This window comes from Microcaecilia unicolor, chromosome 2, assembly GCF_901765095.1.
Source record: "Microcaecilia unicolor chromosome 2, aMicUni1.1, whole genome shotgun sequence".
Taxonomy (NCBI): domain Eukaryota; kingdom Metazoa; phylum Chordata; class Amphibia; order Gymnophiona; family Siphonopidae; genus Microcaecilia; species Microcaecilia unicolor.
Window position 1 is genome coordinate 403,421,267 of NC_044032.1, and position 25,818 is coordinate 403,447,084.

At 42.1% G+C, this 25,818-nt stretch overlaps 1 protein-coding gene across 1 annotated transcript in view; it reads left to right on the forward strand.

The window, feature by feature from the left end:
• PARM1 (prostate androgen-regulated mucin-like protein 1) overlaps nt 1-25,818 on the forward strand; it is a 116,873-nt gene that overhangs the window by 65,918 nt on the left and 25,137 nt on the right. The window contains exon 2 of the mRNA XM_030190651.1: nt 1,373-2,131. Coding sequence (XP_030046511.1) covers nt 1,373-2,131 — 759 coding nt within the window. The remainder of the gene's footprint in view (nt 1-1,372; nt 2,132-25,818) is intronic.

The window sequence follows — 25,818 nt, forward strand, 5'->3', positions numbered from 1 at the left end:
GTTAAGATAATGAAACAGTGTGTTTTTTCTGTATTGAGTTTTAGTTGGAATGCATTTACCCATGAGTTCATGATGTTTAGGCTTAGCTTGGTTTCGTTGGTAATTTCTGCTAGATCATGTTTGTATGGGATGTATAATGTAGCGTCATCAGCGTAGATAAATGGGTTGAGGCCTTGGGTGGATAGGGTCTTGGCTAGTGGAGTCATCATGAGGTTGAAAAGGATCGGTGATAGTGGTGATCCTTGCGGTACTCTGCAGCCTGGTTTCCACAGTGACGATATGTTTGTTTTTGTTGTCTTTGATTAGACATCCAGTTTCTGATTACTGACACTTTTCATTCCATGGGTGGTATAAGGCTACAAAATTATGGGGAAATATTATAAAATGGCATTCAGCAATGGAAATGCTTAGAAATTCATACCAAAAATTAGTTTTTTCTTAAGTTCATTTATTAACCTGAGTAAACAGCCTTAAGTTCTGTTCTCTGTCCTGCTGCAGTAGACAGTGTTTCTAAAGAGAATCCCAGTTACATCACTAAGCTGTTCTAGAACTATAAAATGGTAGTGTTGAGAGTGATACGGTAACGTATTAGTGAGTCAGGCTGAGGCAGGGGTAGGTCACTATTTCTAAAACTGCAGTACATATGTACATGAAAGTGTCTGCAACAGTCTCTTTTTGAAAGCTTGGACATCTCAGTTCTATGAAAGCCTTGAATGAGATGAGTAGTAGGGTAGGCAATTTTTTTTATTTCTTTCCCGTGTACAAATGATTTGTGCATACATGGGTGATGGTGGTAAAAGGAATCGATAATATGACTCTTTCTTTTCTAAGGAAACTTCTGTGCATGGATTTTTGCACATCTATTTACAGAATCAAAGCCATATCATATTAAATATCATATATACTCATGTGTAAGTTTGTCATGTATAAGTCGAGGGCAGTTTTGGGACAAAAAATTTGCCAAAAATGCCATGGCCTTTGTTTTAAGTTGAGGCTTCTCTTTGCCCTCCCTCCCTCTCTCCCATTGTCCAGCACCTACCTCTCTCTCCCTCCTTTCCTCCCCTTTTCCAGCACCTCTCTCTCCCTCTCCCTCCTCTTTACCTTCAAGTCCAAAATTACTGTCTCAAAATCTCACATGGCTAAACACCTAGGCCATTCTACTGCTGCTTCTGCTTTATAAAACAAGGGGAGTAGGATTGAGAGAGAGGAAGAGATGCCAGATTGTTCTGCTTCTATGGTTATGACTCTGTTCTTATGAAGGCATTTTAAAATCAAAATTTCTTGGCCAGTACGTGAATATATCCATAATGATTTCTGAGCCTTCTACATTTTCTTTATATATCTCATAATCTTGGTTTCTTTCTCTTCTCAGGTTTAAGTGCAGGTAGCACAAATGAATCAACGATAGCAGGTGCTACAGGAGAAGGGACCACAGTATATATGAGCAGGTCAGCATCTCCCAGAAACAGCGACCCAACTACTTACTCAACGACATCAACAGCAATAGCTATCACAGCAAAAACAGAAGTAATGACACCATCAACAGATTTGCCTTCTGCTGGTACATCTGGAAAGACCAGCTCTGGCAGTGTCCCATCCTCCAGCAAAAAAGAGTTCAGTGCTGTATCTACAAATCCCACAACAGGAACAGTGGGATCATCCATTTTGACATCCAGTCCATTGGATGTTACTACATCAAATTTAATCACATCTTCAAGAGAGAGTAGTACCTCAACGGATATTACATCGGTTGCTTTAGTCCCCTCAATTGGTTCTCCTAAGCCTACGCCATTCACCAGCTCCGTGCCAGCAAGTTCCCCTAATGGAACAGAGGGTTCCAGGTCATCATCAGTGACCGCTTCAACGGTGGGTGTTACTTCTCTGTCAAGCATAGCTGGGAATGCCAACAACTTTAGCACTCACATACCTGGAACAGCAAGTACAACTGCAGGCTTCTCCGTCACAGAAAGCATCACTGAAAATAGTGTTCATACAATAACGAACTCACCAGAGGAGACATCTTCAGTCACCAAGACATCTCGGGAAGCCACCAAAGATGTATCCTCCGCAAAAAGCATGACTGATAGTCAGGGTACAAACTTAAAAGAATCTTCAAAGGGTTTAAGTCCAGGTGAGTTGAATGGATAATGATGTAAAATGTTTGGAGTATATCATCCTCTGATTACATGGGTATAACTGGCTAGTTTTACAAACATGGGGGTCCTTTTTTGAAGGCGTGCTAGTGTTTTTAGTGCACGTGTTAAATATGCAAACACTAAATGCTAGAAATACCCATATATTCCTGTGGGTGTCTCTAGCGTTTAGCGAACGCTAATCATTAGCATGCTCCAAAACTGTTTGTGCATGTTTGTAAAAGGACCACATAAGCTTTAGAATAATTATTCTTACATTTTTTTTGCATTTTTAACCTATTCTTCTGAGAGTGATGGAGAAAGGACTTGTCACCTCTCATTTTTGTCATGAGGATGGATAAAAAGTTAATGCTCACTGACAGGGTCCCTTTCTCAAACTGTCCTGCCCACAGAGCTAGTTTTACACAGATGGGCTGCCCTTGCTGGCCAGACGGGCTTTTGGCACTTCTGTAAATCATTTTCAAAGTGGCCACATTTGTCAAAAACTGCTTCAGGGAAAATCTGTTTGCCCTCCTTTTTGGTGGAAGATTTGGCTCCCAGGAATCAGAAACACCACAAGCTAGATGTCTGGAGAACACTGCTCTCATATGTGAGGGAGATTAATGAATTTTGTCTCTGTCCACCTCGTTGTGCTTTCCATGGCCCTTGGAAGGGCCAGTTGGTCTCTAGGCCTCCATTGCTAGGTGGATCAAGGGAGCTGTTGAGTCTGCATACATTGGCCGGAATTGTCCGGTGCCTCAAGGGCTGATGGCCCACTCCGCTAGGGCAATGTTCCCTGAGGACATGTGCAGGGTGGTGATTTTGGTCATTGCTCCATTCCTTTGTTAAGCACTACAGGTTGGACATGTTGGCCAGAGTCCGCTTGAACTTTGGCAGAACTGTCATTCGGGGTTCCTTGTCCCCAACCAATTGACTTCTTTAGTGTGGAATGGAGCTGAGCTAAGAAAGGAGAAATGATCTTACTGGATAATTTTCTTTTTTTAGTCAGCAACACCGTTCTGCAGTCTGCTTGGGCATATGTATACTGGATTGTTCCAGGGAGCACCTCTGCTTATGCTGGTGATATCGCTGGCAGATTTCAGTTCTCTCCCTCCACCTGCTGGTAGGAAGGGATAACACCCATTTGTGTAGAAAGGTGTTTTGACTAAAAAGAAAATTATCTGATGAGACATAATTTCTCCTTCCATGATCCTTGTAAAATTTGTGTAAAGTTCAACAAAGTTTGATTCTACATTTCCATTGATCTCTGTGGACATTTACTCATAGTACCTAAAATTCAATATGTGAAACCCCATCGATTTGATCTTCATCCAATCTTTTGCCTGAAATTTTTTTTAAACAATTATTTTCTTAGCAAGTTAACATTTTTATCTTGCATGCAGGAGCAGTAGTTCATTTGAACACTAATATCCATAATGTGTTGCTGTGCTTTTAACAGGCTAGACATAGTTCCTCTGAGCTTTTCCGTTTCTTGGATTTTCCAGAGTTCTTACTGAGTTATTTAAAAGAAATGTCAGTAGAAAACCCCACTTTGAGGCCCATTTGCTAAGCTGTGTTAGTGTAGCAAAAGCCATGCTAATCACCTTACAGTTAGTGTTAAGGCAGCACATTGTTAGTGCACGTTAATTGCTGTCTTAGGTTTTAACTCAGAAATTTCTGTTAGGGTGTTGCAGTGGGCAGGGACTGGGCCGTGCAGTTAGTGGAAGGGCCAGTACTGTGTATTAACTGCTAATGCAACTGATAATGTGAAACAATTAAATTACATTTCCAAAGGTATAGCTGTGTTTTGCATTATTGGCCATGACATTAACCTGCAGTAGCAATCATTGATCCATGTTAACTGTACAGCTGTCTTTCAAAAAGTACAGGGAATATCCCCAGCACTTAACGCAGACTTTTTGCAGTTAACATGCCATAATTTAATTTAATTTTTTTTGTTTATATCAGCATTTATATTGGCTGTTATCGTGTGTTAAGTGCAAAGCAGTAGCACAGGTGTATGGGGGGGGGGGGGGGGGGGGGAGAGGAACATAAGCTCTGCTCTGCTTTGCTTATGTATCTGAGGGAGAGCTACTGCTGAAAATGTCCTGTCATGCAAAGTTGTTTTTTTTTTGTCATGGTGGTCTCCAGTTTGATCCCATTCAAGCCTTTTGGTAGCCCATCTTGTAGCAATGACATTATTGCTCTTAGAGAACATGAATTGCTACAGAGTTGTATTTTGACTGGGCAGTAGGTGGTGATCCTAGTTCCCCACACTGATGGCTGTAAGGAGGTGCCCTTAAGTGTGAGAAGGGGAATGAGCGAAACAGTATTACTACTAAAGATCTGTTTTGTTCAGAGTAGTGTTACCTTTCAGAAAAGTTATTTACAGATGCCTCAGCCACGATTTCCTGGAACTTGTGTCGGTGGTCTTGCATTCTGGGGAGCACTCTTTTCAGATTGGCTGATTGGGCTTTCATGCAAAGCGCTAGAGCAGGAAGTGTTTGGCAATAAACATGTGCATTGTGCTGACTAAAACTTTTATTACTTGCAAGCTTCAGAGGGGTTGCTATACAGAAATCATTATTCTCTCCAGTTTAACCCACAGTTGTCCTTGTTTTCCAGTGTTTGTTTTGCCAACTTTGAATGGTGGTGGTTCAGAGTTTTGGTTGCCTGCCATTGTTGATATCTGTATTGCACTGGGCTTCTGTGTCATCATCATGCAATCCCTAATGCAGAAGTCCTGTTTTGCCCTTTCTGAATTCTTTGAGGCATTAGGCTGCTGGTTTTAGTTCTGGTGTTTGCTTCAGTAATTTACTGAAGGTTTTTGTTTTGGTTACGGTACATTTTGAATATTTTATTCACTGGGATACGGTTTGTGTTTGTAATGGTTTTTGTGTGCTTTGTAATAAATTGTGTGACTTGTGATCTGCCATATGTAAGAAACTATAGGTTGGGGTTGGAGGGTCAGGAATTATTGTGTATGGAAATTATTAGCCACCTAGATTTTGAAATAGGTTGGGAAAGGTAAAGTTAGGTTAAAGCATTTGATATACCTTTCTGTGGTACAGCCAAAGTGATTGACATGTTTATACTGATAACACAGGTTTAAATTAGTACATGCATAAATGAGTGTGTCAGCAGTGGGTAAGACATTTGACACTTAAAGATTGTAGGATCCTTTCATAATTTTGGTAATAATGATTTATATAGTGGTGTCACTATGCACCTCTCTGTATCTATGATCATTTATAGAACTGTAAAGTTCTGTCCCTAAAGCAGTGGTACTTATCCTGTGGGTGAGGACCCCGAATGTAGTCACATCAGTAAATGGAGAAACAGGGCTGCTCCCTCTTCCTCTGGACCTGTGCCTAGGTAGTGGCAGTCAACTTGGAACCTGTGAGTCTCAAAATATTCTCGGGCTCTATTCCCCTCCTATGTGAGTTTCCTGTTAGACGAAAAGATTTGCATATAATGGAGGCAGTTTGTGCAATTCAAGTTCATGCATATTCATTGTAGATATCCTGAAAACCTGACTGGCAAGGGGTACTCCAGGACCAGACTTGGGACACACTTTCATAAAGGATGTAGCACGACTTAAAAACAAAAAGTTTAGAGAAGGGGGCAAAAATGATAAGGGGATAAAATATCTCTCATGAAGAAAGGCTAAATAGATTGGGGCTTTTAATTTGGGGGGGGGGGGGGTTCATAAGTGAGAGGGGATAAGATAGAAGCTCTTAAAATCATGAGTGGGATGGCTTGGTTAGTTAAATACAGAATGGTTATTTAACCTGTCAAACTCAACAAAAACCAGAAGGTACCATGTGAAATGAGTGATCAGCAGATTGAAATTTATGGAAATTTCCCCTCCCCCTGGCGTATAATAAAGCTGTGAAATATGTTGCCAGAGGATGTGGTTTGAGTGACTAACTCAACACAGCATTCAAAAGAGATGTGGACAAGTTCCTGGAGGAAAGGTCTGTAAAACACAGCTAGGGAGATTTAGGAGAACCATGGTTCAAAGTTAGAAAAGAGCTATAGGAAATAGGTCTACTTTTGGGATCTACCAGGTACTTGTGACCTGGAGTGGCCACCTTCAGAGACAGGCTGTTGTCTCGGTTGAACTTGATCTAGTTCCAGCTTGGCTTTTCTTATGTTCAATGCAACAAAATCTATTCAGGCTGTCCACAAAAGCTAGGGGAATTCCATAGACTTCACTGATTAAACATTGAAGGGATCGCTTACAGTTAACAGATAGTAGTGGCATTAGTGTGTGCTGCCTACTGTAGGGCCTTTTACATAAAATGGGCCTTGTGCTAGATAAATTGTAATAATGGCATAAGCTCGTGCTGTTAGTAAATGACCCTGTGACCTTATTGTTCCAAGGCTAAAAGCCTGATTATTGCAGCAGTGTTACCAATAACTTTATGCATGTTGGACCCAATATTCAAAACTGCTTATTATTAGGGTTACCATATGGCTCCAGAAAAAGGAGGACAAACTGATCCAGTCCAGGTTTTGCTTCCATTGAAAGCAATGGAAGTAAAAACCCAGACTGGCTCAATCTGTCTTTCTTTTTCTGGAGCTATATGGTGACCCTACTATGCCCCTGGTTTCTAAGCACTGGCTACATAAGCACTTTAAAACAATCTGCAGCGGCTTTACTGGAGAATGCCACCACATAAATCTGTATGCTTGTAGCGCTATAGAGTAGTAGTAGTATGCAGCGATACTCATTCTACCCATTTTGCATATAGATAAATATCTGGCTGGGTGCTTGCAAAGGGAGTTTACTTCTCAGCATATCAAATGTATGTATAAGTAAGGTCATAGAAATAACAGAAACCAGGATAAGTAACTCACCATTTAGTTTTTCAGCATAGTTTTCTCTAGTTGCAGTACAGAAGTTTTACTGTAAATGTTCATCAAGAAAGACTGGCCAAAAAAGGTTTATTATCAGTTTATCCCACATTTCTTGCTGGATTGTTGCAAAAGAAGGCACCCAGTGGGGGAAGTAGGTTATGTGTTGCTGGGTTTCGCAAGGAAATGTTGTGGCTCACTGATATCTACTCGAGAGTAAAGGTTAAGTTCTCCCATAGCCTATTAGAATGCAAAAAAGCCAAAAATGGGTTCTAGTCCACTGACACATTCATACATAAGAGATGTCCAATTGGTACTTAAAGAATTCCAAATTTAATGCTGCCTTAGAGCTGGCACCATGCACCACCATTCATTAATGTTTTATATCACATATGTATAGCTCAATTTACAGAAACCAAAAAAACACTCCAAAGTACTGAGTTGGTCTATTAATTTTTATACATTAAAATGCTTTATTACATTCCAGCTAATATTCTGCATGCACCCAGGGTTGCTTTTAACCCCCTGTGGGGCCCTGGGCAAATTAATGGATATGTCCCCCCTGCAACCACGGTCCAACAGTGCAGCTTCCTTAGCCCCTTGCCAGCCAAGCCACATAAAGGCACAAAGTCACTGTCTAGGCAATACTGCTGATGGATCTGCTGGCAGTGTTGCCAGATGGCAAAACTTTTTCCAGCACAAAATTAATATGAATATTAATAAGGCAAATATGAATATTAAGGCATGTATGAATATTAATAAGGCATATATGAATATTAATAAGGTAACCACAATCATCATAAACAGAATTAGCAGCATCAAAATCACAAATTCATTATCCATCCATAAAACAAAAGGAGCAAGTTCCCACGTGCTAGGCTAGCCTGGTATCTCTATAACCAGCCCCTCCAAATGCCACACTAACGATTTAAAACAAACTACAAGTAACTCTATTACTTCCTCTGTGAATCCTTATGCCGCACAAACAGGAAAGTTTGAAAATATAAGTCAGATTAAATAAAAATGCTACCAAGCACAACGTGGTTGCAGCAGCTCAACATGGCGGATCCGCAGTCCGCACTGGCCCTCCCCTCCCCAGTGGCAGTGACTCACCGGCTGCCTGGCTCATTGTCAACTCGTCGTTCTCTCCTGGCCGCGGCGCGGGCGGGCCCCCTGATCGCTCTGACTCTCCAGAGCAGATCAGGAGGAGGGAAACTGCTGCCACCACAACTGACCCCAGCAGGCCATGGCCCTTGACTCGGCGTGCTGTCCTGCAGGGGCCGGGGGGAGAAGAAGAGAGGGACGAGGAGGAGACAGTGAACCAATAGAAGCCTCCAGCCCGCCTCCATGGGCTTCTATTGGCTGCAGCTGTGGGAAAAAAACAGCCAACCTGCAGCCGCAGCGCAAAAATCCTCCCAATATCCCGCAACCTGCAGCCATCAAGAAAACCCGCAGCAGGTTGCGGAAACCCCCATTTGGCAAATTTGTCTGCTGGCTGCACACCTCAGAAACATGAAGTCCACATCAGAAGAGCCAGGACTAGCAGAGCTATCAGTTCTGCAGCCTAGACAGCAGCTCCACATTTTTATGCTGTGTTTTTTTTTTTTTTTTTTTTTGCTTTTTGCTGGAAGCAGTACAGCTGGGCAGGTGGAGGGGGGGGGGGGGGTTAGAATTAGGGAAGCTTCTGAATTAGAAGGGAGGGAAGGGAAGATGCTGGACCAGGGTGCAGAAATGCCAAGGGTGACCTGTCCCAATGAGTGAGATTTTTCTCCTCTTGCATTCAGGGTATAAATCTGACAAAGTGATGAAGAGACCGAGACATGAGGAAGGGCTGCTAACTAGAAGTAATGCCTTCATGTGAACCTAAAAATGGATTTCTCTATCATGGCATGTCATCATGTATTCCAAAATCAATTATTTCAAACACTTACCAATGCTAAACCCTATATACATCTATGGAAACAATTCAATTGTAAAGACCCCTCGAGAGGCAGTGTCTTATAATTTAAACCTGATCAGAAAAAGTCTGCTGTAAGACAGCCACCTCAGCAAATATAAGATCCTGAAAAATGTTCTTACACCCTGTCTGATGATATAACAAACTAAAATTATATTAATATTTTGATGTAATTTCAGTAAGGCCAACACACCACTGCAAAACACCAAACAAATTTATGCAAAAACGTAGTCGGAACCTTACTATACCCTAACAGCACGGACTCCCAGGAGAGGAACAGATTTATCCATGAAAAGGCAGCACTGTAAATATTAGACCAGACCCTAAAACACCAATACCCTATGTAGTGAAAAAACATAAAACAAATAGAACTACAACAGGATCTCTCTCTACACAGACACTACATGCTAGCAGAATACCACACCTTGGTCACGAGCACAAAACACAGACCTTCAACAAATATGAAACAAGAGATCACAGATCAGTAATAGAGAGATGAAAGCAATAGACTGAACTGGAAACTTGAAGTCAGATTTTCCATATACAGCAAACAAGAGAAACTGAAATGGGTGCATTCCAAAAACTGTCATATTTCAATGAATAAACTCAAAATAAATACATTTTTCTACTTTTCTTGTTTGAACATTTCATTTTTCCATTCACTTTATTTTATTTATTCGTACTTGTATCCCACAATTATCCAAAAACAAGTTTTGGTTCAGTGTGGCTTACATTTAACAGTTGTTAGACATTTGGTTCCATTGACTTTCTTCTGTATTTCTGTTTTGTTTTGTTTTTTCTTGGCTTGCAGAGTCTCCTGTCCATTTGACATTTATTCTCTCTCGATGTCCCTCCATCCTTCTTCCCGTTAAACCCCCTATTTCTCTTGTTGAGCATCTGCCCTCTCTTGTGTCCCCATTTCTCCCTTTCCGGCATCTGCCCTCTCTTGTGTCCCCCATCTCTCCCTTTCCGGCATCTGCCCTCTCTTGTGTCCCCATCTCTCCCTTTCCGGCATCTGCCCTCTCTTGTGTCCCCATCTCTCCCTTTCCGGCATCTGCCCTCTCTTGTGTCCCCCATCTCTCCCTTTCCGGCATCTGCCCTCTCTTGTGTCCCCCATCTCTCCCTTTCCGGCATCTGCCCTCTCTTGTGTCCCCATCTCTCCCTTTCCGGCATCTGCCCTCTCTTGTGTCCCCCATCTCTCCCTTTCCGGCATCTGCCCTCTCTTGTGTCCCCCATCTCTCCCTTTCCGGCATCTGCCCTCTCTTGTGTCCCCATCTCTCCCTTTCCGGCATCTGCCCTCTCTTGTGTCCCCATCTCCCCCTCTCCGGCATCTGCCCTCTCTGAGTCCCCAATCTCCCTCTGTTTTCCACTGACCCTATCTTCTCCATGTACACCATTGACTGGCTGTTCTTGTCCTAATGGTTCCTCCCTGCCCAGCATCTTTCTCTTCCCTTCTTCCCACACTGCCCTGCCTACCTCACCTCACTCCACTTAAGTGCTGCTTCTCTCCCTCTCCCCTGCAAATCTTGCATCTCTCCCTCTCTCTTCACCTGCTGTCCCCTGCACCCCCAGTCCTTCGTACTTCTCTAGCAGCGGGGATTGAGACTGTCTTTTGCCGGTGGTGGGGCCTTTTCTCAGGTGCATCCCACCTACTGTGATGTAACTTCCTCTTTTCCATGTAAGTGGGACATGCCTGAGAAGAATCCCCAATGCAGGCAGAAGATTTTTTTTTTAATTTGCCACTGAGAAGTATGGAGGATTGGGGGTACAGGTGGAGAACAGAAGTAAGGGAGAAGGAGTGCAGCAGGATTCATGACCGGGGAGGGGGGGGGGAGCTGCAGAGAAGAGAGATAAAATTTGCTAATGAGCAACAGGATGGCTGGGCTTCCTATATATAGGGGCCTGCATATTCCAAAGAGGTCACAGTGGCAACAAAAGATTTCACTTTGTTTTAAAAATCACCTGGACCCACAGAGAGACAGAGGAGAGGGAAAGAGACTGAACTGGGGGTAGGGAGAGATGCTGGGGAGGGGGAGGGGTGTTGGAATCGATGAGATGGAGGATGCCAGGAGTTATGCAGTGAGGGGATGTGCTTCCAAAGCAAATCGGCTCAGGACAGTATTCCTTGAGCTGGCCCTGCACAGGGCACTATTTTCTCTACTGTGAGCACTGTGTAAAATCTTTGAAGGTTGTTGCCTGGATACTTACTACTTCGCTCACTGTCAACCCTTCCCCTTTAGTCTCCTTGATTCAGTCTCTTAACTTGCTGTTTTTTAGCTGGATATTTCATCCTTCGTCTTCTAGCTCAGATGAGAGCAGAGCCCTGGCCCCTGAGCCTTTATTTGCAACTTCCTGTAATAGTCTTGTTTATTGCACCAATGATCTATGTACCAGACCTCCTTTGAGAGTTATGGTCATCTGTGTCTCCCAGGGGCAGTAAATGCTGCTTCAGCAATATCCCCAGCCAACAGGGCATAGAAGACCCTTTAATGTGGTAGAGGACAACAATGCCATTGAACCACCGGGCTGTCCCAAAGTATGGAATTTATAGATATAACTAAAATATCAGTCTACCTTTTGTCACTCGAAAATCCAATTTGCATGCGTGGCCACATTTTAACCTGGCATCATAGGATTTATAGTTAGTCTGCCTCTGACCTTGAAGGTGCTTTCTTCTCACTATATAATATAATGATGTAGATGGTCTGTAAAGATATTAAGGTACAGGAATTCACATCAGGAAATATTATGTAAGCACAGTTAGCAGTTGAAATGGGATTTCCAGGTGCTCTATTTTACTTATGCTTGTAGAGTAGGACTACAGCAGTGACACTGTGAATTTGGCAGAAGCTCTGCAGTTACTAAGGATGTGCATTCATCAGCATGCAATTTGGTTAGTTAGAGATGCCGTAATTTTAGTGCATGCTGTTCAGCCCTGGATTAACCATTAAGCAAAATAAGCACATGCTTTGGGCACCAAGGGAAAAGGGGCACCACAGAGTTATTTTTTTTCCCTTAGCCATCATGCCCGTAACTTTGACTGCCATTTGCCACACCCATTATCCAGCATGAATTTCAGAGTTTTTCTAATCATTATAAAATATATATATATGATGTTTTATTTCATACAGTAATATTTCTCAGCACTTATTGAGTCTTAATATCTTGTCAGTTAAGCATTGGAAGGGCTGAGCGACACCGTTGGGCTGCACTCAGGGCATCAGTTGGCCTTATTCCAGCCCTGATGCTATTGCTTTATTGCACAGTAACTGACAACATGTTAGGTTGATTTGTACATGTTAAAACTCAGTAGTGTGTATGATTACAGAACAAAATAAGCCTTTTCCAAATTTGGGGGGGGGGGGGGGGGGAAGCAATTGCTTAAATCTGTATGGTTCAGAGTGAGGCATCTTTGAGGGATACTGTTAAAACAAGAAGTTAGAGGTTGCAACAATGGCCAAAGTAAGGCAGGAGCCTTAAGGGGAGAGCAGAATAAAGCTTCTCAGCAGCTTGTAGATACAAAGGAAAAACATGCTTTGAAATGTCTGTATACAAATTCTAGAAGTGTCACAAATGAGATGGGAGAGTTGAGTGTGTGTGTGTGTGTATGTATATCTATATCTATCTATATCTATATATATATATATAGATATATATAGATAGATAGATAGATAGATATAGATATATATATCATGAAATGAAAATTAAATATAATAACCATTTCAGAGACCTAGTGGAAGGAGGATAACCAGTGGGACACTGTTACCAAGGTACAAAGTACAGTGGTGTGAAAGAATTCTCCCCACCCTCTCCTGATTGCCTCTATTGCATATACATGATAAATAGTAATAGTAGTTTTAAATTATTACATCATTTATTTAAGGAACATAGTTATCCAACACTCGTGACATCCATTTAAAAAAGTAACTCTCCTCTTAATCAACCAGTTGACCAAATTTAATTAATAATTAGATTCAGCTGATTGAACCTTACCATGAGAGTGAAGTAGTCAGTACAAAGTTTATACACAAGTGCTATGTAATGATCAAAGGAAAAACCAGAAGAGATGAGAAAACAAGTTGTTGAAATATATCAGTCTGGAAAGGATTACAAAACCATTTCTAAAGCTCTGGGACTCCACCAAACCACAGTGAGAGCCATTGTCTCCAAATGGGAAGATTTACCACTGTTCCAACTCTGCTACAAGAGTGGCCAGCCTGGCAAAATTATTCCAAGGGCACAGTGACAATTCATCCAGAAAGTCACAAAATGACCCCAAAGAACATCCAGAGAATTGCAGGCCTCTCTAGCCTTCGCTGAAGTCAATGTTCATGATTCCACAATAAGAAATAAACTGGTCAAACATATGGGATTCATAGGTGAGAGTAGCAAGGCAGCAATTGCTGCTGTACAAGAGTAACACCAATATTCATCACATATTTACAAAAACACACCTGAATGATCTCCAAGTCTTTTGGATAATCTATGAGCAGACGAGTCTGAAGTGAAACTCTTTAGACAACACAGGTCCTATTATGGCTGGTGTAAAGCAAATATAGTGTTTCACAGTAAGATCCATCATACCTACAGTCAAGCGTGATGGTGATGGTAGTATGATGATGTGGGGATGCTTTGCTACCTCAAACCTTTGCCATTATTGAAGGAACCATGCACTTAAGGCGAATGTCTGGTCATCTGTTTGTGAGCTGAAGCGTAACTGAATCATTATCTTGCTGCATAACACAAAAGCAAGTCTATATTGCTGTCTGGATGTCTCAATTACACCTGAAATTAAACATGACCAAAACCGAGCTTCTCATTTTTCCCCCCAAACCCACCTCCCCACTCCCCCCATTTTCTATTTCTGTTGATGGCTCTCTCATTCTCCCTGTCTCCTCAGCTCGAAACCTTGGGGACATCTTTGACTCTTCTCTCTCCTTCTCTGCTCATATCCAGCAGATCGCCAAGACCTGTCGTTTCTTTCTTTACAACATCCGTAAAATCCGCCCCTTTCTTTCCGAGCACTCTACCAAAACCCTCATCCACACCCTTGTCACCTCTCGTTTAGACTACTGCAATCTGCTTCTTGCTGGCCTCCCACTTAGTCACCTCTCCCCTCTCCAATCGGTTCAAAACTCTGCTGCCCGTCTCGTCTTCCGCCAGGGTCGCTTTACTCATACTACCCCTCTCCTCAAGTCGCTTCACTGGCTCCCTATCCGTTTTCGCATCCAAACTTCTTCTACTAACCTATAAATGTACTCACTCTGCTGCTCCCCAGTATCTCTCCTCACTCGTCCTTCCCTACACCCCTTCCTGTGCACTCCGTTCCCTGGATAAATCCTTCTTATCTGTTCCCTTCTCCACTACTGCCAACTCCAGACTTCGCGCCTTCTGTCTCGCACCCTACGCTTGGAATAAACTTCCTGAGCCCCTACGTCTTGCCCCATCCTTGGCCATCTTTAAATCTAGACTGAAAGCCCACCTCTTTAACATTGCTTTTGACTCGTAACCACTTGTAACCACTAGCCTCCACCTACCCTCCTCTCCTCCTTCCTGTACACATTAATTGATTTGATTTGCTTACTTTATTGTTTCTCTATTAGATTGTAAGCTCTTTGAGCAGGGACTGTCTTTCTTCTATGTTTGTGCAGCGCTGTGTACGCCTTGTAGCGCTATAGAAATGCTAAATAGTAGTAGTAGTATCTGAATAGGGAAGTCGTCCCATCCCCGCTATCATTTTTGTCGCCCTTCTCTGCACCTTTTCCAATTCTACTATATCTTTCTTGAGATGCGGTGACCAGAATTGAACACAATACTCAAGGTGCGGTCGCACCATGGAGCGATACAATGGCATTATAACACCTGTTTTCCATACCTTTCCTAATAATACCCAACATTCTATTTGCTTTCCTAGCCGCAGCAGCACACTGAGCAGAAGGTTTCAGTGTATTATCGACGACGACACCCAGATCCCTTTCTTGGTCCGTAACTCCTAACGTAGAACCTTGCATGACATAGCTATAATTCAGGTTCTTTTCTCCCACATGCATCACCTTGCACTTGCTCACATTAAACGTCATCTGCCATTTAGCCGCCCAGTCTCGTAAGGTCCTCTTGTAATTTTTCACAATCCTCTCGCGATTTAACAACTTTGAATAACTTTGTGTCATCAGCAAATTTAATTACCTCGCTAGTTACTCCCATCTCTAAATCATTTATAAATATATTAAAAAGCAGTGGTCCTAGCACAGACCCCTGAGGAACCCCACTAACTACCCTTCTCCATTGTGAATACTGCCCATTTAACCCCACTCTCTGTTTCCTATCCTTCAACCAGTTTTTAATCCACAATAGGACATTTCCTCCTATCCCATGACCCTCCAATTTCCTCTGTAGCCTTTCATGAGGTACCTTGTCAAACGCCTTTTGGAAATCCAGATACACAATATCAACCGGTTCCCCTTTGTCCACTTGTTTGTTTACTCCTTCAAAGAATTGAAGTAAATTGGTCAGGCAAGATTTCCCCACACAAAAGCCGTGCTGACTCGGTCTCAGTAATCCATGTCCTCGGATGTGCTCTGTAATTTTGTTTTTAATAATAGTCTCTACCATTTTCCCCGGCACTGACGTCAGACTCACCGGTCTATAATTTCCCGGATCTCCCCTGGAGCCTTTTTTAAAAATGGGCGTTACATTGGCCACCCTCCAATCTTCCGGTACCATGCTCGATTTTAAGGATAAGTTGCATATCACTAGCAGTAGCTCCGCAAGCTCATTTTTCAGTTCTATCAGTACTCTAGGATGAATACCATCCGGTCCAGGAGATTTGCTACTCTTCAGTTTGCCGAACTGCCCCATTACGTCCTCCAGGTTTACCGTGAAGTCAGTAAGTTTCTCCGACAAATCCGCTTGAAATACCATTTCCGACATCGGTATCCCACCCAAATCTTCCTCGGTGAAGACTGAAGCAAAGAATTCATTCAGTCTCTCCGCTACGTCTTTGTCTTCCTTGATCGCCCCTTTTACCCCTCGGTCATCCAGCGGCCCAACCGATTCTTTTGCTGGCTTCCTGCTTTTAATATACCGAAAAAAAAATTTTACTATGTTTTTTTGCCTCTAATGCTATCTTTTTTTCGTAATCCCTCTTGGCCTTCTTTATCTGCGCCTTGCATTTGCATTGACACTCCTTATGCTGCTTCTTGTTATTTTCAGACGGTTCCTCCTTCCATTTTCTGAAGGCGTAAAACATTGATTTAAAAAAAAAAAAGGCTAAAAGAGAATTTCAAAAGAAGCTTGCAGTAGAGGCAAAAACTTGTAGCAAAACGTTTTTCAGGTACGTTAGAAGCAGATAACCTGTGAGGGGGTCAGTTGGACTGTTAGGTCAAGGAGTGAAAGGAGCACTCTGGGAGGACAAGGCCATAGTGGAGAGACTAAATGAGTTCTTTGCTTCAGTCTTTACTGAGGAAGATGTAAGTGAGCTACCTGTGCCAGAAATGATTTTTTAATTGAAAAATTTCAATTACATTTATCAAAACTAACCAGAAATATGCATCAAACAGTACAAAGTAGATGGTAGTCCTAAGAGGTTTCAATTTGCTGTTTTCAAGTTTCTCATTTATTGTGTTTGTTTATACTTGGTCATTTTACTATTGTTATGCTGTTAACAAAACTAAGTTTTATGTTAAACTGCACCTGCTGTACACCACCTTGGGTGAATCTCTTCTTAAAGGCGGTTAATCCCAATCAATAAAATAGTAGAGAACACAATGCATACTAGTTCACGTTACGGAGAGCCAAATGAGCAACAAACATCTCATATTGGTCATAGATACTATTCAGAAGCAGGCACAACGAGAACCAAAATTATTGTATAAACCTTTTTTACCTGCCTTTATAAGAAAAAAAAAAAAAAGAATAAAAGAGAAATTATTTTAACTTTTCCTTCTCTAACAAAAATCTCCAAATGAGTCGGATCTAAAAATATATAAGAACTATTCCTAAATGATACCCGATACTTACAAGGAAACTTCAGGAAAAAAAGAGGCCCGCAAAATCAAGACTCTAGGTCTTAACTGTATGAAGGCCTTATGCCTTAATTGAATAGGTCTAGCAATATCTGGGAAAATCATAATCTTCTGTCCAAAAAAAACAGTTTTCTTAGCAAAATGTGCTTTCAAAATTAACTGGTTTTTAAGGGTGATGATATGGAGGAACTGAAAGAAATCTTGGTGAACCTGGAAGATGTTATAAGTCAAACCAAGTTAAAGAGCAGCAAATCATTTGGATTGGATTGTATACACCTCAGGGTACTGAAAAAAACTCAAAAATGAAATTGCAGTTCTAGTATTGGTAACCTGTCGTTGCAATTGTCCTTGGTACCTGAAAATTGGAAGGTGGCCAACGTAACACCAGTTTTTAGAAAGATATCCAGGGTTGATCAGGAAACTACAGACCAGTAAGTCTGATGTCAGTGCTGGGCAAACAAAATCACCGAACACATAAACATGGTTTAATGGAACCGAGTCAACATGGATTCAGCCAAGGGAAATATTGCCTCATCAATTTACTACATTTTTTTGAAGACGTGAATAAACATGTGGGTAAAGGAGAGCCGGTTGATATAGAGGCGTATTTTCAAAGCACTTAGACTTACAAAGTTTCATAGTAACCTGTGGAACTTTGTAAGTCTAAGTGCTTTGAAAATGAGCCACGTGGAGGGGCATAATCGAACGGGAGCGGCCATCTCTGGGGCCGGCTCCGTAAATGGGCGGAGCGAACTGTATTTTCGTAAAAGATGGCCGGCCATCTTTTTTTTCAATAATATGGTTGTTGGGGCCGGCCAAATCTCGACATAAATGTTGAGATCGCTGGGTTTGAGATGGCCGGCTTCGGTTTTCGCCCATAATGGAAACCGAAGCCGGCCATCTCAGACCCGGCCAAATCCAAGCCACTTGGTCGTGGGAGGGGCCAGCATTTGTAGTGCACTGGTCCCCCTGACATGCCAGGACACCAACCGGGCACCCTAGGGGGCACTGCAGTGGACTTCAAAAATAGCTCCCAGGTGCATAGCTCCCTTACCTTGTGTGCTGAGTCCCCCAAACCCACTCCCCACAACTGTACACCTACCATAGCCCTTAGGGATGAAGGGGGGCACCTAGATGTGGGTACAGTGGGTTTTGGGGGGGGGGGGGGTTGGAGAGCTCAATATTTACCACCACAAGTGTAACAGGTAGGGGGGATGGGCCTGGGTCCACCTGCCTGAAGTGCACTGCACTACCCACTAAAACTGCTCCAGGGACCTGCATACTGCTGTCAGGGAGCTGGGTATGACATTTGAGGCTGGCAAAAAATATATTTTTTTTATTTTTGGGGGGTTGGGAGGGGGTTGGTGACCACTGGGGGAGTAAGGGGAGGTGATCACCGATTCCCTTCGGTGGTCATTTGGTCAGTTGGGGCTCCTTTTTGAAGCTTGGTTGTGAAAAAAAAGGGACCAGGTAAAGCCGGCGAAATGCTTGTCAAGGCCGGCTTTCTTTTTTCCATTATCGGGCGAAGCCGGCCATTTCGTGAGCACGCCCCGTCCCGCCTTCACTACCCTACCGACATGCCCCCTTGAAGTTTGGCCAGCTCCGCGATGGAAAGCAGTTGGCGCCGGCCCAAATCGGCTTTCGATTATACCGATTTGGCCGACTTCAGGAGATCGCCGGCCATCTCCCAATTTGTGTCGGAAATAAGCTGGATAGTGTATCTGAATTTTCAGAAAGCTTTTGACAAAAGTCCATCTTGAGAAAAATAAAAAGCCATGGGATAAGAAGTAATGTGTTGTGGACTGATAACTGGTTAAAAGAGAGAGTAAGATTAAATGGTCATTTCTCTAAGTGGAAGAATGCAGTGCCGCTGGGACCAGTGCTTTTTAACATGTTTTACATGATCTGGAAATGGGAACAATGAGAGAAGATTTTGTAGATGAAAAAGCTATTCATAACTGTTAAATCATAGGCAGACTGTGAGAAATTGCCGGTGGACCTTGGGAGGCTGGAAGACTGGGCATCCAAATGGCAGATGAAATTTAATGTGGACAAATGCAAAGCGATGCACATTGGGAAGAATAACCCAAATTTTAGTTGCATGATGCTAGGTTCCACATTAGGAGTCACCACTGAGGAAAAAGATTTAAGTGTCATCGTGGACATTATGTTGAAATCTTCTGCTCAGTGAACAGCAGTGGCCAAAAAAGCAAACAGGAGGTTAGGAATTATTAGGAAAGGAAACAGAGAATAAAACAAAGAATTTTATCATAATGTCTTTGTATTGCTCAAAAAGAGAACATGGAACTGGAAAAGGTACAGAGAAGAGTGACCAAAATCATTAAAAGGATGGAATAAGTTTCATATGAGGAAAGGTTAAAGAGTTTAGGGTTCTTTGTCTTCAAAGAAGAGATGGCTAAGAGGTGATATGAAAGAGATCTATAAAATCCTGAATGGAATGGAAAGGGTAAACACAAATTGATTGTTTAGTCTTTCAAAAAGCCCAAAGACTAGGGTACATTCTATGAAATTACAGAGTGACACGTTTAAAACAAATAGAAAATAATTTTTCATTCAATGTATAGTTAAGCTCTGGAGCTCATTGAAAACAAACAGGGGATCTACTATAATAAAACTCACCCTCAACATTCTGAGGACACTGACGTCAGTGAAGCCAAGCCCTGACTTCCTTCAAAAAGGTTCGTGGTGATGAAGCCACCAAAATCGCTCCGGGCCCCGCCCTCGAGGGCGGAGCAATGGCAGAACAACGAAGGGGTTGGCAGGGAGGGAGGCGGGGGTGGTGGGAAATCGCTCCGGGCCCCGCCCTAGTGTCAAACGTCATGACGTTGGGGGCTGAGCAATGGCAGAACAACGAAGGGGTTGGCCAGGGAGGGGGTGGGGGGGGTGTTGGTGACGAAAACCTTGCTAGCGCCCGTTTCATTTGCTCTGAAATGGGCCTCTTTTACTAGTTATTTTATAATAGGACACTTACTTTAAATCTGATTTATAAAGGCAACATAAGTACCTATGTACTTTTATGACAAGTCCAGAACTAGCCTTCATATGTGGACACACATTTACACCTGCTTCAAAGTTGGTGTGCATGTATGTGAAGGGAACCTGGCTAGGGTGTGGGCAGCCGTTTCAAAGGGTACTCTTAAAAGAAAAGAGCACATATCATTCAGTTCATCCAGTACTAACCTTAGTGCTAAGGCTAAGTTAACAAACCACACATGCCAGCAAGTGTCGAAAATAAGGAAGGACAAAATTCAAAACAAAACCCTGGAGCAGAAATGAGATTGGCAGCCAGAAATAAAACAAGGCAGGAACATGATCACATGTATCAGACAGCAGGAAACCAGGTTAGCTGGAGGCTGGAGACAGACCAGGAACATGAACAACAATGAGGAACCAGACTAGCTGAAGTCAGGACACTGACCAGATACAGATAACACCCTGTTTTCTGAGCTTGCTTTCAACAGGGACAAAAGAAGGCAGCAGGCCTGGATAGGAAGTTGGTGATTTTCAACAGCTTTATTAAAATAGGAATGGAGGAGTGGTCTAGTGGTTGGAGCACCAGTCTTGCAATCCAGGGGTGGGCAGTTCAAATCCCACTGCTGCTGCTTGTGATCTTGGGCAAGTCACTTAACCCTCCATTGCCTCAGGTATAAACTTAGATTGTGAGCCCTCCTGGGACAGAGAAATATCCAGAGTACCTGAATGTAACTCACCTTGAGCTATTACTGAAAAAGGTGTGAGCAAAATCTAAATAAATAAATAAACAAACAAAGGCCATGTTTCGGCAACAGTGCCTGTGATGAGTTTCAATTGCATATAAAAAAAAAAAACCTATAAAAACCAAACAAATACAATATGTACATATTGCATTTGCTTTACAGAACTGATCTTGTTATGAAAAACTTTATTTTGCCTATTTAGTAAAATAGTTTTCCACAATATGACAGTAAAATATACATAACGTAATAATTGTATGCAATTATTAAATTTAAATGAAAGAGAAAATTTGAAACTAGCACCCATTATAGAACTCATATTAGTTACCAGTATCAGCCAGGTCCACAAAGGGGGTACAGTGGTACACATTTAAACTGAACTCATTTGAACTGACAGACGAAACACCTTGTATCAATAAATGACATAAAGCAAAAAATGTGCATATATATATATATATATATATATATATATATATATATATATACATACATGCTGCAGCCTTGGACACAATTCCTTACTTAGGGCTCCTTTTACTAAAGTGCAGTAATGGATTTAGCACACTCTAAGGGCCTCTTTCACTAAGCTGCAATAAAAGGGGCCCTGCAGTAGCGTTCGCACATGGATTCGCCGTGCGCCTAAGCCCCCTTTTACCACGATGGGTAAAAGGCTGCTTTTTTTTTTTTTTTTAAAGGGAAATGGCCTCGAGGTAAGTGAACCACTTGCCGCATGGCCAATTCTCAGGGGATTCCTTACTGCCACCCATTGAGGAGGTGTTAAGGGCTGTGCTGCCCGATTACCGCCAAGTAAGCCCCTGGTGCTAGAAAATTAAAAATTAATTTTCTAGCGCTGGAGTTGGCGTGCGGCAGAGGCTAGGAGTACTGCCAGGCTCCAGCGGTAGGCCCGATTTGTCGCATGCCAACGCGGTGGTGGCCCTACCACCCTTTAATAAAAGGGCCCCTAAAGGCTAAGAAACCCATAGAAATAAAATGGGCTTCTTAGCATTTAGCATGCGCTAATCGTTAGCACGCATTAAATCTGTTCGCGCGCCTTAGTAAAAGGGCCCTTAAAAAAAAAGAATTTAAAACTTTGCTATCTATCTATATAAATATGGCTTTACAATCCAAAATACAAGTACTACTACTACTTAACATTTCTAGAGCGCTACTAGGGTTACGCAGCGCTGTACAGTTTAACAAAGAAGGACAGTCCCTGCTCAATGGAGCTTACAATCTAAAGGATGAAATGTCAAGTTGGGGCAGTCTAGATTTCCTGAATAGAGATATGGTGGTTAGGTGCTGAAGGTGACATTGAAGAGGTGGGCTTTGAGCAAGGATTTGAAGATGGGCAGGGAGGGGGCCTGGCGAATGGGCTCAGGGAGTTTATTCCAAGCATGGGGTGAGATGAGGCAGAAAGGGCGGAGCCTGGATTTGGCGGTGGTGGAAAAGGGTACTGAAAGGAGAGATTTGTCTTGAGAGCAGAGGTTACGGGTAGGAACGTAGGGGGAGATGAGGGTAGAGAGGTAGGGAGGGGCTGCAGATTGAGTGCTTTGTAGGTTAGTAGGAGAAGCTTGAACTGTATGCGGTACCTAATCGGAAGCCAGTGCAGTGACTTGAGGAGAGGGGTGATATGAGTATTTCGGTCGAGGCGGAAGATAAGACGTGCTGCAGAGTACAAAAAGAATATAGTCCTTAACCTTCTTATACATAACCTAGTGACCATAATTCAGCGAAATGTTGTTTTAAGGCAGCGTAATGTGACATTGCCCCCTATGGCTTCCCTAGAATACATGCAAAAGAAATATGTATGCCTCGATAAATTTTCATAAAATTTTAAGAGCCAGCAGCTGAGACCTCTTGCTTCTCCTTTTCCATCCCTCCAACATTGTTCACAGTGAATTTTATTTTGGGGGAAGGGAGAAGAGGAATGGGAATCTCCTGCCAAATCAACAGTAGCTATTTCAGAAACTGATTTACTAAGGCACTTTTCCTATTCTCTGTCCTTGGACAAAGAAACTTTGCAAGTCACAGGCAGAACCAGCATGCTCTCAGCTGTGTGACAGCACTGCCTTGATAGGTGAAGTAAAGAGGCAACTGCCTGTTTGTTTCACATTTCACCAGGGCCTGGGCCCCCATCAATCTATCTCATGCCCCTCTCCAGCTTTCATCCAGTCCTCTCATGCCCCCCTCCTTCAGCCTTGTTAACCCAGTCTCTCTCATGCCTCCCTCCAGCTTAATAACCCAGTTTCTCTCTCATGCCCCCCCCACCAGTTGGTGTCCTAAATATATGATACCCTGGGCTTATAAGGCTATATTATTTATAATCATAAAGTGACTTTGGATATAAGTGCCAAATCAAATACCTTATAATCAGCACATATTTATATTCAATAGTTTCTAAATTTAATTGCTCTGTGCAGTTTTTTTTTTTTAATTTTTGACTGCTGAACTATTGCCATGATAATCTTGCAGGGAATAGGGCTGAATGTGTGTTTAGTACCAACAACAGTACAATTATTGAAAATTTTAATATAGCCTGACTATGATAAAAATAGGCCAAAACCTTAACTCTGCATTCATTGAGCCTTTTAGAAAATATACTGCAAATTTTGGACATCTCATTTCCAATACAGACAATCAATACAAAACTGGGCTTCATGCCTCATAAATCTTCATCCATATTTAACACACAGGAGTGAAGCTAATAGATAAGGTGCTGTAGGCAATCTACTTTTTTTGTTGAACTCTAGCTTGATAAAATGTGGTATTAGTCCAGTAATTTAATTTTTTGTAGCCTACCTTTCAACACAGCTTTATAACACAAGGAGTCAGATAATATAAATCCCTACCCCCATAAAGCTTTCAGTCTAAAATGAAGATTAAAGGACCCAGGGATGCAGGAAGTGGTAAATGTGGAATGTGAATGCTGGATTTCCTGGTTCTCAGCCCACTGCTTTAACCACTAGGGCACTCCTCTACAAGGTAATAAAACATAAAAAGGTCTCACATGCAGTTTGTTTATTGACCTTTATATATCCAAATGGACTGACATGGCAACCTTACTACTTCCTTGTATTTAACAGAGGTACTGAAATTAGTCTTATTGAGAGTGTGCAGCAGCACACTTACTGTGCCCAGATTAGAATCTGGGTGTGAAACCATTGCTGCCTATAAAGTGTATGCTGTAAAGTTTTGACACCCATTCAAACAATAAAACCGTGAAAGTCATTGGAAGTATTCTTAACATTACATCCCTTGGTGTATATTAACGTTTTGGTCCTCCATTTGCTGTTGTTCCATTTGCAATTCACATGGTTTGTAAAGAACACCATAGAAGCTGAAATTCAAACTGTAACCTTATTATTAAATGTGAGCATGTTTCCAGAATCTTACAGATGTTTGTTCTGTGGTGTAGACATTTGGAAGAATGAGAGTCTCATTAAATGGAGACCTATTGAAGTATTAGCTTAGTCGAGGTCAGTGTGTAAGAAGCAACCAGTTGTCACATGTCTTCCTTTAGTATTGTTACTGTGGATGATCCTTGATGGACATGCACAGCCTGAAGAAATGCTTGAGCAGGTGCAGAAGTGAACCATTTCAAAGAACATTTTCACTTGACTGTCATTTCATTAATGTGCATTTCTTTTGCCATGTTGTATCTGCAGAATAATAATTTAAAGACCTTCCCCCTTTTTATTACTCCACACCGCAGTTCATCATATCATTTCTGAGGTACATTTTCATGGCTTTTAGTGTGTTAGATGGTTTGTATTTCACTCTCATTTAACTTATGCAGAACTATGTTCTCATTGAGCTATCAGTATGGAATATAAAGTTCAAAATTCTGTTTGTAGGAGGAATGAATGACACATTCATTTTTCAAGAATACCTGGTATCTCCCCTGAAGAAATGTTTAGGCGATATATGTGGGAAGTTTTAAAAGTGCCTTCACAATTGTTACCACCAATTTCTAGAACTTTCTACCTTCCCTCCTTTAAAAAAAAAAAAAAAAAGGAAGTGGAATTGACCAGCTACCTCCTATATCTAAGGACAGTTTGGATTCAACTGCCTTTTTGGAATCATCAAAGAATGGAGTAACTATTCTCATTTTTGGTTACATTGACAATGGACTATGATAGAGACTGGCTCCTGAAATTATTATTTAAACATCGTTTTTCTACTTTTTGTTGTTTGAAAATACAGGTATTTCCTGATGTTGCTAAAGTAACTCAAAAACGTAGGAAACAATTTTTGTTGATGCGTCCCAGAGTTTTGGCTCTGGGTGATTTTGGGTTTTTTTTTTAAGTCTCCTTGCAAATTTGTTATGGAGTATCAGTCTCACTCATACATTTTCTTCAATCCATCTCTATTAACTCTCTTTTTGAGTAATAAGGTCATCGCTGCTGGTCAGAGCTCTCACATGGGTGAACAGAATGTCTAACCTTGATGCCAACCATTTGGGGCTGGCCGATTTTCAGAAGCAGAAGAAATGAAATTGCTTACATCAAGTCCCTGGCCAGTACAACTGCCAAACTCTTATGGTATGACCTCGAAATCCCAGCGTGGCTCCCAAGAGAAGGTCAAAACCAGATCCTAAGATGGCGGATGGGCAGGTCATGATCACAGCTCCTGCAGGTGACTAGATTCAGGAATTCTAAAAAAACGGTTACTGCAGCCCCAGAGGATTGGCTTAACAAGCTGCAGTCAGTGGTTAATGAAATTAAAGAACAGTTTGACTCCCAGAGTCAGCGCCTGACCAAAGTAAAGCAAAGAGTCTCAGGCCAGGAGGATGAGAGCTGGCAAATGGCACAACAAATCAAAACCTTGCGAAAAGAGAGCCAGCCTGAAAGATCTTGTGGATGAACAGGAGCACACAAACCACTGCAATAATTTGAGGCTGGTAGGGCTGCTGGAGAGGGTTTCAGATATGGACCTGTATAACATTTTCTCCAAATGGCTGCTGCAACAGTTGGGCCTTGGTCAATTGGATACAATGTTCCGATGTGAGCAGGCACACAAGATTGGACCAGAAAGGGATGCCAAAAGCAGGTCTCGCATGGCTATAGCGAGGTACCTCAGTTGGCTGAGGAGACTCAATTTAAGATTTTATATAG